The 17,304-nt window shown below is 42.5% G+C and overlaps 1 protein-coding gene across 1 annotated transcript in view; it reads right to left on the reverse strand.

Annotated features, from left to right (window-relative positions):
• Positions 1-227: 227 nt before the first annotated feature.
• The window catches only part of Erp44 (endoplasmic reticulum protein 44), an 88,477-nt gene continuing 71,400 nt past the window's right edge, over positions 228-17,304 (reverse strand). The window contains exons 9-12 of the mRNA XM_032904352.1: positions 15,244-15,355; positions 14,218-14,359; positions 3,603-3,705; positions 228-1,590 (exon numbers count right to left, since the gene is read on the reverse strand). Of these exons, the coding sequence (XP_032760243.1) occupies positions 1,489-1,590; positions 3,603-3,705; positions 14,218-14,359; positions 15,244-15,355 (459 nt within the window). The 3' untranslated portion in view covers positions 228-1,488. The remainder of the gene's footprint in view (positions 1,591-3,602; positions 3,706-14,217; positions 14,360-15,243; positions 15,356-17,304) is intronic.

Below are 17,304 nucleotides of genomic sequence, written 5' to 3' on the forward strand. Positions count from 1 at the left end.
AATCATATTCAAAACACTGACTAAAAGCAATAAAGTGGCAGAACGAAGGCCAGCTTCTAGAAAGCTCTGTCCTAGTTTTCCACTCACAATCTGCTGAAACATTCTAAACATGCCCCTTATCACCTCATTAATATTTATTATTCTGAATAAAACTACAGAAACTATGGACAAAGTCATGCATAATTAAGAACTAGAAGCTGATTTTTAAAAATAACAGTTATTAAATATCCATTATAAATATTCATTTTATTTTAAAAGGATTGAAAGGTGTTACATATATTACACACTACATATAATGGCACATGTCAACCTTTTTAAGCTTAAAAATATTATCTCCCCAAACTGGGACTGACTCATCCCAAGGATAAATGACCCTTGGCCTATAGCACCACATCCAGGCCCCGAGGAAAGCCAATTTAGAGCCTGTCTGACCTCTGGCACTGGGATTCCTGAATTAATTCAGAGAGTCTTCTCCCTCTGCTTTTATCCCTGGCAGTATTGAGGCCTGGCAGGGACCTTCTGAGTGCCCACTGCAGGCACTGGGAAGCCAGGGAAGCGAGGGGCGAAAGCCCTCTAACAACCCTCAAGAGTTGACAATGACAGAAGAATGTAAAACGAACACTTCCTTAACATCTTTGCTTTTGATCTACACAACTACAACAAAACTACAAAAGACAGGAGGAGGCTTACAATAATTGAAATACAGGTTTTCCTTGAAAATGAAACTTTCTAGACAGAGAAAGCCTTAACGTTTCCAGTTCAATGCTAGCAACCTGCTCCACGGGGGTCCCTGCTTTCCTGATTGCAGGGTTAATTTATTCAAAGTTTTAAATGCCATCCATATGCTGCTGTCTCCGACAAACATACAGAAACTTAATAATACTTCCATTTCTTCTCCAAATGCGCTGGCTTATGCTCTCCTCTCTTCACAGGCTGCTTAGTTAAACACTGGGAACCCAAGAGGAGCCACCATGGAGATCTCACAGCAATGCCCAACCAATCAGCACAGCACAGTCCACAGCGTGAAAATGTTAATTTATTTCCCTCCCAAGCCTTTAGAATATATATCCCCTCAGCTTTTAGAAATGTGATAATAAAAATACCAATAAAATTTGATCATTGTGCAAAGTAAAGAAAGGAAAAGCAGATACCACACAGGACCGGGCTGATTCTCTTGCCTGTGCAGTGCTAGTGTGGGTAACGGTGCGCTTCTGGCCACGCCACACTTGCACTGTCACGGCTGTGCAGGACAGATTTACAGTGGGCAGCCCCTGGCTGTATTTTGTTCTTTAAACCCCTAGCGGATTTTAAAGAGGCTGGATTACATGACAATGCATTCGAGTCAGGGGAGGAAAAAAAATTAAAAACCCAAAACTTCTTTCAGTTTATTCAAAATAAAAATACACATAGAATTATGAAAATATAGGTTTACTATTTCCACCACGTCCGCCTGTGCTGCTGTTGAAAGGCTGTGGTGTTCTTGGGTTTTTACAGCTCATCTCGATCCCTCAGTAAAGTATACCTATATTCGCTGGGCGCCAGCTTCTGGAAGGAGCTCTCAGGAGGACTGCTCGCTACATCCTGGTCTTGCTACAAGAGAGGAAAAGACTCTTGATACCAAAATGTCTTATGGAGTTATCATGCTTTACATAACTGGCAGCAGCCTTACAATGACATGTTCATCAATAAATAAAAGAGAAGACGTTTATGTCAGCAGGGTGAAGCGGAAAGTGTGTCTTGCTTCTTCACTTCAGACATCCTCGGACTCACTGTCCAGGGCATGGCTGCTACAGCACCACCGACTCGGCCTGTCAGTTACTGAGGCAACACCCACGGCTTCCTAGAGACCCCCAGACAGTACAGCCTCGCTTGGTCCTAAGCCTTCGCTCTTACAAACGACTGCTGAGAGGGACGGCCTCGATAGGATGGCCCTGGTCTGTTAATGGAGCTGCCCTTTATCAACTCTCCTGGTGCCAAAAACGAGTGAAGCCTGGTGGAGAGGAGGGAACAATGCTACAGCGTACGTCTGTTAGACCTATGTGCCAACGAGACACAAGACACACAGTGAAGCTGTACAGATTGCCAGGATCTGAAGGAAAGGCAACACGGTCGGCACTGAGGTTCCACACTGCAGTGTCTCAAGGGCAAGCTCACCTGTACTACACAAGGCACCTACAGTGGACAGCACGTGGTGCTCACGGGACATTCTCACGTAGATGAGCATGTGCCATGAGAACAGACGGGGGCAGGGCAGGCTTCACTTCCTCAGTAAGTTACCTTCTGCTCAGATACATGCTCGAGCTCCAAGTATATAACTGTAAACATGTACCTTGAACCTAGTTGGTTTAGTACAAACATATGGATAAGTAAAATATATGGAGTCTACTGTCTAAGGAAGAAAATAAAATAAATCAGGACACTACAGTAAACTAGATTTTTCCCCTGACTGTATAAAACAGTGGTTCTCTGCCTGTGGGTCTTGACCGCTCTGAGGGTTGAACATCTCTTTCACAGGAGTCACCTAAGATCATCTGGGTATCAGATATTTACATTAAAATTAAATAACAGTAGCAAAATCACAGTTCTTAAGTAGCAACAAAAATAATTTTATGGTAGGGGGTCACCACAACATGAGGAAGTGTATTAAGGGGTTGAAGCATTAGGAAAGTTGAGAACCACTGATTAGAGTACTGAAGAAAATAATCACCTATAGATTATTGTCATTAGCCGAGTTCCCCCTCTTTAACAGTAGTTTAATGATCACTTCTCAATTAAAGTATATTATCAGATTCTCAAGAGAACTCTTCACTTTCAACCTAATCTAACTCCCAAGTAAGGTAAGGGAAAATTCAGCCTCTCTTGTTCTTTCATAAACAGAAGTTCTTTGGACAAAGCAGTAAACTGAAGTCCTAGCATATAAACCAAGATGGACTTTAATGAGTGCTACCATCTCCCTCTGAGTTTCATGGTCATAGACTTGATTGCAAATGTAGGACTCTTTCAGAGAGCAGAGACATACAGATTACTAGACTCTCAGACTTTAAAGCCCATCTATCCGTCCACTCTGAGGATCTACCTTCCTACTCATCAATCTGGATAACAACTCGTCAACTGAGAATTTATAAGTGAATAAAAGCTAATATAAAATACTGATAAATAGTTGTCAAGCATCATATATCAAATGGGAAGCCACACTGAATCCTGCGTTTGCACGTTATCAATCCTGCCTCTGTGAAGGTTCGCAGAATGCATGAGGAAGGTGACAAAGCATTGCTTTCTGTGAAGTGTGGGTTCAGACTTAGCTGCAAAAACGAGCTCGACCCAACTGCAGGAATCCATTGATTTGCTTTCTCAAGTACTCTCCCAAGTCCTGCTTTCTTACTTCTATCTGAAGTCAACCATATTTAACTCTGTATAGCTACGTCCCACACATCCCAGTCTAGATGATCATTTTAAGAAGTGACTATAAAGAAGCACACCCTAAATATGTCTTTGTCAGCTCAGAATTTCTACAAAGAGGTATCAGGAGTCGCAGCTCTAGCTCAGGCCCCCTCTGAGGTTATCTCAATACAGGAGTCCCCACTGGCAAACATGAGTCTTACCTCTCCTGGGGCCGTATCAGTTGGGTCAGGTCCATGATGGAATTCTCTGTGTAGTTTTCCAGAATGTAGGTCAAATACAAACTGCTTGAGTTTTCCAGGAATTCTAAAACCAAAGGCAAATAATTATTTAGATTCAACTGCCAAAGCAGGCTGACCTATACTCTCCTAACTTCATAGCGCTGTAGAGAGATATTTCACTATAACCTACCAATCCTATCAGAGCTACTGCAGGCAACTAGATACAAGTTTTCTGCTCTAATTTTTTTTTTTTAGTTTTTATTTTGAGTACATACATGTATGTACTGACGCTAGTGCCTAGTATCTGCAGAGGCCAAAAAGAGCATTGTACCCCTGGAACTAGAGCTACAGATGGTAAGATGAGCCATCAGGTAAGTGGGTCCTCGGAAAGAGCAGCAAGGGCTCTCAGGTGCTGAGCTATTTCTTCAGCACCCATGTTCTCATTATTGCACTCGTTTTACTGAAAATTTTCTATTCTTACCTTTACCAGAGGCAATGTTATCAAGATGCTGCTTCCCAAATGTGTTCTACTATCTTTATTGGTGGATACTTAAATGGAGTGAGTGTGTGTGTCTGTGTAATAATTCATATATTTTTACTGGCACACATATACGTAAAACAAAAAAACATATCCTAGAAAAACCACACTAAAAATGCTGAGATTCAAAGGGGAAAATACCATCCGAGGACAATCACTTCAGAGCAGTCAGTTCTAGAACTGGAACACTAGAACGCACCACTGGGGTCTCACAGCATGTGAACCAGCCTGAGGATTCTCAAAAGCTCTAAGCTGGAGCGGAGCTCTCTCCCACGGCGGTCCAGACTATGCTGAGCAAAGCACTTACAAAGGAGGCTCCTCTGGAATCTTCCTTGAGTTGTAGCCAATAAAATAGGAGCAAATGGTACCTACAAGGCCAATCAATTTTTGCTCTACATTGATCTGCATTCTAAAGTCATCAACTTGATTTAAAAAAAAAAAAAAACTAAAGTTGATTTGCTAATTTATAAGTAGTAGCCGAATTTTAATTTATGTTTCTTGAGAAACTGAGTGTTTTCCTTTGCCTGCCTTCTAGGGAGATTTTGTTGCCATTTTATTATGTACTTCAAATAGAAAGCTATTCTTTTATATATATGTTACAAAAATTAAAATGTACTTCCGGGTAGAGAGATGGCTCAGTGGTTAAGAGCATTGACTGCAGCTTTTATAGAGGTCCTGAGTTCAATTCCCAGCAACCACATGGTGGCTCACACTAGGATCTGATGCCCTCTTCTGGCAATAAATACATATATACATTTAAAAACAAACAAGTAAGAACGATTCTAAAATATATTTCCACTCATATTTTAGTTCCTTGGGTACAACAGCCTGACTTTTTACATATTTTTGTTATTTTGTTTTCATAGCCAAGAACAGCTAGTCTGTGTAACTATCACCAGTTACTCTATTTTTCTTTTTAAATTCTTTCCTGAGGTCCTGCAAGTGCTGCCTCCCCCGCCTGCCCCTTCAGTATCTCCCACTGAGCCGCACCTACCAATACCTTCACTGTACGCCATGCTGGCTCCCCACTAGCTTCAGTGCAATGAGAGCAGCGGGTGCCAAGTGCACAGTTTACAAGTACAAGTGACTGTCAGGTACAGTATTGACAGAATGCCTCCATGGCTCTCTGGTGCAGAAGTAATCGCACACACCACACAGAAACACTGAGAGGAGGTCAATGTACATTTCTCCCGACATCATCCTCTGTCACGCCACAGACTCAGATGCTCCACTGCCTGAGATAAGGGTCCCGGTTTGTTTTACAAGCTGCCAAGACTGGGGGACTGCTGCAAGTCAAGGGACAGCTAATGGATGAGCAAATCCAAACTGAGAATACTCAAGACAGCCTTTCCCTGGCCTGACTGTGCCCCTTGTCGTGAGGTAAGAGGGAAGAAGGGATTCTGAGCTCTAATGGTTAGAGTGGACAGTGTGGTGACCTCCAAGACTATTACAGTAAGTTGATCCAAGCTGCAAGTTGCTAACTGGAAACTAAGTGTGTCTTTTTCACACCCCAAACTTGTTCCTTTACAATGTTTTACTTTTAGACAGTGAGACACACACACACAGTAAATTGTGACCACCCTCCGACAAATGCACAAGGTAGGTTTACTATTTTAAAAAACTGAAACACAATAGATAATTAAAAAAAACTCAAATTCTGTAACTTTGTTTGTTTGTTTGTTTTGAGAATCTCAGCACGTAGCTGGGCTGGTCTTACACTTACTGAAGACCTGCTTTCCGCTGCCTGAGCTCACTGAGCACGGTGCTCAGCTTAAGTTCTGAACATTTAACCAACGTACAGCGTTTCCTTAGCACCTCTGCAGACCAGGTGAGACCTCCTGCGCCTCTCTGCAGTTGGACCTTCCCTTCCCTAATCCCTGGGAACCACTCATGTGTTTGCCATATACCCACCCACCCACCCATCCATCCATCCATCCATCCATCCACCCATCCACCCACCATCCATCCATCCATCCATCCATCCACACATCCATACACACATCGATATACACACACATCTATCCATCCATCCATCCATCCATCCATCCATCCATCCATCCATCCATCCATCCATCCACACATCCATCATCATCGATATACACATCCATCCATCCATCCATCCATCCATCCATCCATCCATCCATCCATCCATAGAGACCACAGAAGCCTACTCACTTTTCTCATCGAGGACATTTGGATTCTGTCAGGACAAAATGCTATGACTAATACATGTGCACAGGTTTCTATGTGAACTTTATTTTCTAGAACTCGGTCAGTACTACATAAATGTTAACTTTCACAAAGAAACTATCAAACTGTATAGGTGTGCCACCAAGACTGCAGCTGGTCTACATGTTTCTGACGGCAGAGTACTGCTGCCATGTGACCTATGGCAGCTGAAGGGCACAGACCAATATCTCACCGTGACTCCTCTCCCTTGCGTTTCTTGACCATATAATGACCCGGGAGCTTTGCTCATATGCTTAGTTGCCATCTCTGTATCTTGTTTGTGTTTTAACAGTATCATTCATAAAAAAAAGGTTTATAACTTGATGAAAACCAATGTATCATTTATTTCTAAGAGTTTTGATGCTCTCAGAACTGTCTTCCTCTGACTGCTAAGGCTTTCTTACTTAGTGTTTTCCACTTAGATCTATGATGAATTCTAAGGTCAATTTTCATGAAAAGGAATTCCTTCTTGGGATGAAGATGCTCAGTTGGTCCAGCCAACTCGCTAACAAGGAATAATAATAAAAACATTATCGAATAAACAAAATGTGCTGCTTACAAAATTCTATCAGGCTAAGGCAGGAGAACCACAAACTCTAGCCAGCACTGGACAAGAGGACCCCTCCTTCAAAATCTAAGAAGCACTAAAGGTGCAGCTTGGTGACGCAGCGTTTGCCTAGCATGCGGGAAGCCTAGGCTCAGCTATGAATATCACCAAAAAGGCATAAAGCAAGACAAAGTGTAAAGGAGCAGGGCCAGCTCCACCATAACCATGTTCTTTCTCACTTAAAAACTTTCTATGGAGAAAAAATATCACATGACTATTTCATTAGAAGCTGAAAAGGCCTTTGATAACCTCCAACACCCCTTCATGTTGAAGGTATTGGGGAAATCAGGGATACAGGGTACACACCTAAACATAATCAAAGCAATATACAATGAGCCAATAGCGAACACCAAACTAAATGGAGAGAAACTTAAAGCAATTCCACTAAAACTAGGGACAAGACAAGGCTGCCCACTCTCTATCTATTCAATACAGGACTCGAAGCCCTAGCCAGAGCAATGAGACAAGTGAAGGAGATCAAGGGGATCCAAATCAGAAAGAAAAATGTCAAAGTATTGCTATTTGCAGATGAATTATAGTATACACAAGCACCCCCCAAAATTCTACCAGAGAACTCCTACAGCTGATAAACACCTTCAGCAAAGTAGCTGGATAAAAATTAACTCAAAGAAATCAGTAGCCTTCCTTTATACAAATGATATATGGGCCAAAAAGAAATTATAGAAATAACCCATTACAATAGCCACAAATAATATAAAATACCTTGGTGTGACGCTAACCAAGCAAGTATCTGTATGACAAGAGCTTCAAGTCCCTGAAGAGAGAAGCTGAAGACCTCTGAAGATGGAAAGATCTCCCATGCCCATGGATAGGCAGAATTAACACAGTGAAAATGACCACCTTACCAAAAGCAATCTACAGATTCAATGCAATCGCCTCAAAATTCCAACTCACTTTTTTTGTAGATCTTGAAAGAGCAAGTCTCAACTTCATATTGAAAAACAAAAAACCCAGGATAGCTAGAACGAGTCCAGACAATAAAAGAACTTTGGGAGGAATTGCCATCCCTGACCTCAAGCCATACTACAGAGCAACAGTAATAAAAACTGCATGGTACTGGTACAGAGACAGAAACACTGATCAATGGAATCAAACTGAAGACCCAGAAATAATCGCGCACACCTATGGACATGTGATTTTTGATAAAGAAGCCAAAGCATACAATGGAAAATGAAAGCATCTCCAACAAATGCTGGCCTAACTGGATGTCTGCATGCAGAAGAATGAAAACAGATCCATATCTATCACCTGCATGAAACTCAAGTCCAAGTGGACCAATGGCATCAACGTAAGACCGGATATACTAAAGTCTCATAGAAGAGAGGGTGGGAAATACCCTTGGATGCCTTGGTGCAGGAGACAAGTTCCTGGACAGAACACCAGTGGCTCAGGCTCTAAGATCAACAATTAATAAACAGGATGTCATCAAACTACAAACCTTCTGTAAGGCAAAGGACACTGTCAAGAGGACAAATAAGCAGCTCACAGACTGGGAAAGGATCTTCACCAATCCCACATCTGGCAGAGGGCTAATATCCAAAATTTACAAAGAACTCAAGAAATTAGACACCAATAACCCAAATAACCTAATTCTAAAAATGGGGCCCAGAGCTAGCCAGAGACCTCTCCACAGAGCAATCTCGGTGTCTGAGAAGCACCTAAAAATGTTCAGTGTCCTTAGTCATCAGGGAAATGCAAGTCAAAGCGACTCTGAATTCCATCTTACCCATTAGAATGGCCAAGATCAAACATTCCAGAGAAAGCACTCGGCTAGTGATGTGCAGCAAGGGGAACCTCACTGACGGTGGGAGTGCTAACCACTTAGGAAATCATTTTGGCAGTTTCTCAGCAAACTGGAAATCGTTTGACCTAAAGACCTAGCTATATGAGTCCTGGACATATATCCAAAAGATGTTCCAACTACACATCCCACAACTATGTTCATAGCAGCTTTATTCGTAATAGCCAGAAACTGGAAACAACCTAGATGTCCCTCAACTGAAGAATGGATAGATGTGTACATCTACACAATGGAATATACTATTCAGCTATTTTAAAAAGACATCATGAATTTTGCAAGCAAATGGATGGAACTTGAGAACATGATGCTGAGTGAGGTAACCCAGACCTAACAGGACACGCATATATGTACTCACCGATACGTGGACATCAGCCATAAAGTATAGGTACCATGTCACACGCTAGACTCAAGGTAAACGAAAGGGAAGGTCAAAGCGAGGAAGCTTGAATTTCACTTAGAGGGAGGAATACAAGTCCTAAGAGTCAGATGGAGGGAGAGAACTGGGTGGGAGAGGGAATGGGGATTCATGATCAGATGTGGGGAAGGACAGGAGAGATGGCTAAACGGCCATGAAAATGAATGGAAATCTGCACTGATGGAGGTGAGGTGAGAGGAGGGGGAGTCAGAGACCTGGGATAAGGGAGGAGTCCAAGAAACAATGGAGGTAATGTGTGACTCACTACATTGGGGATATGGAATCTGAAGAGGCCACCTCCTATAGCCAGGCAGGAACCCCAGTGTAGCAATAGGGACACCAACCCACCCACAAAACTTTCAACCCAGAATTTATCCTGTCTACAAGAAATGCAGGCATGAGGGAGGGAACAGAGACTGAGGGAATAGCTAAGCAATAGCTGGTCCAACCTGAGTCCCATCCCATGGGCAAGCACCAGTCCCTGACACAATTAATGATGCTCTGTTATGCTTACAGCGGGACCATGTTGTCCTCTGAGAGGCTCCACCCAGCAGCTGACTCAGACAGATACAGACGCCCACAGCCAAACAGGGGATGGAGTTTGGGGGATCTTATGGAAGAATAAGAGGAAGGATTGTGGGCCCAGAAGGAGTCAGGCCTCCATAGGGGTAAGAACTCCACAGGAAGACCAACAGAGTCAACTAGCCTGGACCCTTGGGGCTCTCAGAGACTGAATCACCAACCAAAGAACACACGTGGGCTGGACCTAGGCCTCCCTGCACATGTGTAGCAGGTGTGCAGTTTGGTCTTCATGTGGGCCCTGAACAACTGGAGCAGGGCTATTGCAAATGCCTGTCTGTGGGATGTGTTCTTCTAGCTGGGTTGCCTTGTTTGTCCTCAGTGGGAGAGGAAGCGCCTAGCATCACAGAGAATTGAAATGGCAGGGTAGGAAGATACCCGGGGTGTGGGGGAGGAAAATGGGGAGAAGGATTGTGGAGGGAGTGTGTGACCAGGAGGGAAAGAGTGAGTGGGATGTAAAGTAAGTTAAAAAAAATTAAATTAAAAAAAAAAAAAAAACCTTTCTATGGGCAGGTCCATAGACAACAAGATTCTCAGAGTGGATTTTAGTGGTAACCTGGCGATATTTTCTTCTAGTTATCTTTCTAAATTCTTTGAACTTCCATGCTGTTCTAGCTTACACCCTCCAAGATTATGAGATGGCTCATGTGTTAAAAGAACAACTCTAGACGTCTCTGTACTACTGGACAGCTTTCTCTGTGGCCTCGTTTTATATTGCTTAATGCACTAATTTGCTTGTGTCTCCCCTCCCTGCTGAAATGAGAGGTTTAATAATGAAATAAGAGAGCTTGAGGAATCACAATAAAATTTTTCAGTGACTTGGTATTTGGGGAGAAATGATATGGAACCCAGAGTTAGAGAATTCATCATTAGAGTAGTCTGCTCCATTTGGGGTGGGTGTGGCAATAATTAACAGAAGTGTGCAAGGAACGGCCTGCAATCTGTCCAGCTGCTATTTTCCTTCCTGTCACTCAAAACCTCGGACAGATATAAACACTTCAGAAAAAGCATTCATTAACTACTGTTTTAAAGATGACACGTTTTCTGTATATATGTATGTATGTATGTATGTATGTATGTATGTATGTATGCATGCATGCATGCATGTATTTGCATAAATGCTTGTGTGTACCAGGTGCCTGCAGAGGCAGAACAGGGCATTAGATCTCTTGGACCTGGAGTTACAGACAGTTTGAAGCCTTGTGGCAAAACTCAGGTTCTCTGGAAGAAAGAGCAGCAAGTGCTCTTAACCACAGAACCAACTCTCCAGCCCCAAAGACAGTTTTCTTCACAGTCCATTCACAGTCATATGACTTTTCTCAGGCTGGAGAAAAACACAATCTTATCGCCTGGGTCTTAAAATTATCCCCACTCTTCCATCTTCATATAAAATCAATCCCTTTCAAGTTGTCAGGAAATCTACCTGATCAAACAATGTAAAAAGTCAAAGGCTCACAGAGCTGTGATTTATTTTCTGCCACTGGGAAACACTAGCACTTCAAACACCAGCATTTCCACAGCGTTTTACAGGCACTGGGAATGTGGCTGCCTGTATGCAGTACTATGAGCTGGGGCTTTAGAGTCTGTGAGAACTTGTAAGTCATTTTACTTCAAGGAGTTCAATTTCTCTGAAAAGATGAGTGTCCTACTGGCAGTGTCAATCTCCAGCATGCGTCAGATGACCCGGAAGTGCTGCGTTACTATGTAAAAGTAACAGTACTGGCAGTAATTATGGAAACTGCTCATCATCTCAGCCTTAATTACCCGGCTGCACATTAACAATTAGACAAGCCATTAAACGTGTCAGATTCACTTTGCGGCATGCTTTACTGGTCTTTAACACTAGCATCTATTCACACAGGCTCAGATCTTAGCTCTCACAGCACATACCACCTCTCAATTTAAAAAATGTTAGCAGGAATAGTGCTTAGAAGGGGCAATTGGGTAACTAGGGAGAAAAATTAAAGAAGTGAGTTATTTCAAAGATCTTCAAATGCAGCATTATGTAGCCCTGGCTGTCCTGAACTCGCTCTGTGGACCAGGCTGGCCTCAACTCAGACCCGTCTGCCTCTGCCTTAAAGGCATGCAATATAGAGATTAGTCTCCATTGCCAGATTTCTTTTCAAAGTCCTGCTGGCTCAGATTCCCTTTCCTTTCTTCTTTCCCCAAAGCAGAGCACACCCCTAGCCGACAGATGAGGTCTACTGGGCCAACAGACCAGAAGGCTATAGCTGGGGAACAGACGGACTGGATGGTGTGATGGAGACTATGAACACATGCGGCTGTGGTTTGCCCTGGAGTTATCTGTATTTTGATGCTAATTCCGCTGCCCCAAGGACAGCTGCCTAATCTGTACCCAGGACTCAGGTGACTTCCTCAGAACCTTCTCCCCGTTTAATTTGTAAAATACAGGTGAGGGCTGATACAGGATAGAACGAGGACTGTCACTGGACGAAAAGGAAGAATGGGCAGGAAAAAAGTTTGAGGGAAGGGGAGGAGGGAGGAGGAGACGGCAGAGTAGCCTCAAGACAACACGGAAGCTGACACTAAGAATCCACGCTGTACAGATGCTGGCGAGGATGCGGAGAAAGAGGAACACTCCTCCATTGTTGGTGGGGTTGCAGACTGGTACAACCACTCTGGAAATCAGTCTGGAGGTTCCTCAGAAAATTGGACATTGAACTGCCTGAGGATCCAGCTATACCTCTCTTGGGCATATACCCAAAAAGATGCCCCAACATATAAAAAAAGACACGTGCTCCACTATGTTCATACGTAGCCTTATTTATAATAGCCAGAAGCTGGAAAGAACCAGATGCCCTTCAACAGAGGAATGGATACAGAAAATGTGGTACATCTACACAATGGAATATTACTCAGCTATCAAAAACAATGACTTTATAGAAATTCACAGGCAAATGCTTGGAACTGGAAAATATCATCCTGAGTGAGCTAACCCAATCACAGAAAGACATACATGGTATGCACTCACTGATAAGTGGCTATTAGCCCAAATGCTTGAATTACCCTAGATGCCTAGAACAAATGAAACTCAAGACGGATGATCAAAATGTGAATGCTTCACTCCTTCTTTAAAAGGGGAACAAGAATACCCTTGGCAGGGAAGAGAGAGGCAAAGATTAAAACAGACACAGAAGGAACACCCATTCAAAGCCTGCCCCACATGTGGCCCATGCATATACAGCCATCCAGTTAGACAAGATGGATGAAGCAAAGAAGTGCAGACCGACAGGAGCCGGATGTAGATCGCTCCTGAGAGACACAGCCAGAATACAGCAAATACAGAGGCGAATGCCAGCAGCAAACCACTGAACTGAGAATAGGACCCCCATTGAAGGAATCAGAGAAAGAACTGGAAGAGCTTGAAGGGGCTCAAAGACCCCATATGTACAACAATGCCAAGCAACCAGAGCTTCCAGGGACTAAGCCACTACCTAAAGACTATACATGGACTGACCCTGGGCTCCAACCTCATAGGTAGCAATGAATATCCTAGTAAGAGCACCAGTGGAAGGGGAAGCCCTGGGTCCTGCTAAGACGGACCCCCTAGGGAACTGGACGGTTGGGGGGAGGGCGGGAAGGGGGGGGGGGTGGGGAGGGGAAACCTATTCAAAGGGAAGGGGGGGGGGGGGGGGGGATGTTTGCCCGGAAACCGGGAAAGGGAATAACACTCGAAATGTATATAAGAAATACTCAAGTTAATTAAAAAAAAAAAAAAAAAAAAAGATCCACGCTGTACCTTTACAGGTTGTTATGAATGTTCTTAAGGGATGGATGTGTACAGGGCTTTGTATGTTTAGGTGAGTGTATATTACTTAATTTGTAACACTTACACTTTTTATATATTAATACCTTAAGTTTTAATTACTGCAGTTTGCATCCCTGGAAACTAGTAGGACTTCAGTCTCTGCAGGAGTCACAAGGCTTCCATGTTTATTAATACTATAAAGACAAGAGCAGATCCAGAAGGCTTAGCTGTTCTAGCTACGAGCCATTAGAAATTCCTCATCACGGCAAAATTCTGAGCTGCACATACTCTCCATGTTCCTAAGCACTTGATCAAGAGCAAACAGACACAAGCAGCAGTGCTCCCCCGACCAAGGATGTGTATCTTCTTGCTATGTGACGGACGGGACAGAGCAACCTAACGTCTCACAGCACACGATCTCCCTTTTAGAGTAGTTCCCAGTCACCTAACATCTGAAATTCCTACTGAATGATGCCACCTCAGGCAAAGACCAGCAGCAGGAACCACACTAACTTCTCACACCCAACCCGAGTATTACTTTCACAGTACAGATACATAAATTAGTCACGCAATTGTTTTATATTCAACTTTACGGGACATATCAGTAATTTTAAAAAGAGAGAGAAAAGGATACTTACAATACATCCTTAAAGTCTCCAAAGACATACATATGCCTAAAGCTGTCAATGGCTATGACAGGGCAATCTGCTGGAGTCTTCTGGATATGGAGAAGAGGATGTCTAAATTTGTCACAATCTGCATGTAAGAAATTTATTGTACCTTTGAAAGAAACAGAATTTTAAGAACTACATTAGATTTCTAACTGTATTTCTGATTATGAATTCACAAAATAGCATAATGAACAACATCAACATTTTTGAAATTGACGCAAATCAGAAAAACTAAAACCTAAACTATATTTAAAAGAAGAAATTTTTTTAGTTCTCAAGGCAGAGTATAATTCCCTTAGAAATTATAAGGGAGATTATAGGAAAACTCAAATTTAAAATCTATTGTGATGTGAATTTTTTATTTCTTCAATTGGCAGTCATCTGCTATGAAGGTCCCGCCAAATTCTGACAGCAAGTCCCCTAATCTGACACATACTGCTCCCTTGGGACCATCTCCATGCTCCTTGTAGCCTAAATGGCTACTTTTAAATCTAATTCAAACCCAGAATATTCTCTAAAGTAGGCAGCTCTTACTGCACCATCAGTTTACATGGCTTGATCTTTTATCCTCAGTACAGAAGGGAGCTGTTTGACACCCCAAATTCTGCTAAGATATGGAAAAATGCAGACAGCTGCTCAACTTTCATGGAGAAATAAATGTAGATCAGCGTGTGTCGTCTCTTAGCAATGTCTCAGGAAATGTGTAGAGAACCATTTAGGTACCAGGAAATGGTTCCCCCAAATAATACTGTTCACCCAGAACCCCACTTTTCATGCAATTTGTTTTTCCCTCTAAAGTCAATCATAGTACAGAAAGCGAAAGCAAGCGCATAGAAAGCCTGTTTACATCACAGTCCCACCGCTCCCTTCCCCACATCGAAATGCATCTTAAAGTAACCTAAGTGTCCCAAGTGTGCTTAAAGCAAATATGGAACAGGAAGGGAGGAGAAAGACAGTGGAGAAAGAGGAAACCAGACCCCTTCAACACTCTACCTTTTTCACTTATCAACTGCCGGGCTACTTCATTCTGGAATATTTCTAAACTTTCTGTATCCTCCTTCATGTGGAAGAGAATGAGAAAAGGCAGTCCTTCTTCTGTCAGTTCCTACAGAAACAAGTTTTCCATGAAAATCAGTGCTGTTTTCCAAGTGGAACAAGTGTGGACTCGATTCATGTAACTAACAAAAGCAGTCAGAAAAAAGGATCTAACTGTGTGAGAAACAGTGAGACTTAAGAAAAAGCGAATCCAACCCTGAGGCACGATCACTAAGGAAACGTACACGTCCTGCTCTCTCTGTTATATACATGGACTCACCTGGAAGGTCCTGGGTCACATATAAGATACCCTGATATCAGATATTTACCAAATGATTCATAACAGTAGCAAAATTATAGTCATGAAGTAGCAACACAATAATTTTATGGTTGGGGTCACCCAACCATAAACTTGAGGAGCTGTGTTAAAGCTCACAGGGCTTTAGGCAGGCTCAGAAGCGCTGTGCTGGCCAGTACTGCACATGTGAGAAGAAAGCACTACAGTGGCTTCTTCATCCAGGAGTCAGACACACAGAGGAGCAGTGCCGGTCTCCACAAGGAAGACTGAAAACAGAACTGTGTGATCAGTAAGTCAATCTGACTCACAACTCACAATACTTACTCCAAAGTGTATATTAAAAACCACTCCACTATGAGACCTACCCAAAGCTGAAAAGTGTTTTAAGGATAAAAGACAAAACTCCACAATCGGCTGTCCCTGGCTGTGTCTTTCAATGTGCACACATACAAAGCACCTTAAAAACAACTAAGTGCTATTAAAATGTGTATTACTGTTAATTGAGATTAAAAGAAACATGAGGAACAACAGATCTGAGTAATCTAATCTTAACAGGTGCCACGTTATTTGTATGACGAAATCCAGCAAGGTCTCCACACGCAGTCATTTTCACTAGCCTTCCTCCTGAGAACCTGGTCTAGGAACTGCCTCAACATGAAGCACAGAGACTGTGTATCTTTAATAATGGCTTTTTAAATCCCCGAGACACATCACATGTGACTAACGTTTTCATTTTGGCTCCTACCAAATTTGTTTCACTGTTATATATAGGTAAATAAATAAGTTTATTACACGATCTCTTCTTTTAAATGAGAGGTAACTTTCAGCCACAAAAGTCCACCATTTTAAGTGTAAATTTGTTGTTATATTCACAAGATTGTGCAAAAAAAAAAAAAAAAAAAAACAAACAAAAAAACCATCACTCATCCCAGAACATACTTATCACTCCAAAAGTAACTACCCCACCCTCCCCCATTTCCTAGCATTACATTTATCTGTTGGGGATTCAATTTACATTTTCTTCTTCCTCATCTTTTCTCTCTTGGGATTACATTTTTTTCTCAATCCTCATTTACAGATCCCACTCCTTGTATTTCTGGCTTTGGACTTTTCTGTTCCCCTAGAGTGCAACGGTTTATCATTAGCTCGGAGGGATCCCTTAGCTCTGTGTACAAAACCCAGCTCAATGCAGAACTAACAGTGGGTTTGCGATGGCATTGTGAGCATCCACAATGAGCGACCGTGTTCTCTCTCACCTCCTCGGCACACCCTTTCCCTTCCGCCCTTGCTTCAGGATTGCAATGTCTCTTCTTGAAAGCAACGCCCCCAGCCCACCCAGTTTCTAAAGAAAAAAATTAGTTTTCTTCTTTGAATTCTTGGGCTGTTCCTTAGTGTCCTTCAGGTGGTACTGGGCACATGCTGTTCCTTTCTCCTGGAATGTCAAAACTGACCACCAAGCCCTGAGGGCAGAGAATCTCACTTCATGCCTGGTTCTGGCAAACACATGATAAATACAAGAAGAGTGCTACTTTATAAACACTACTGTGAAAGAAGACTGGCCATTCTCACAGAGGGAAGAAAAGAGCTGGAAACCAAAATAAAAGCGCACGTCACATTTGACACTCACCAGAAGGATGCATGAACATAGAAAGAAAGAACAGACAAATTTGGAAACATCATATTACTTGAGATACACACCAATGAGTTTTCCAAAATCAAGC

The sequence above is a fragment of the Rattus rattus genome, chromosome 1 (assembly GCF_011064425.1).
Source record: "Rattus rattus isolate New Zealand chromosome 1, Rrattus_CSIRO_v1, whole genome shotgun sequence".
NCBI lineage: Eukaryota > Metazoa > Chordata > Mammalia > Rodentia > Muridae > Rattus > Rattus rattus.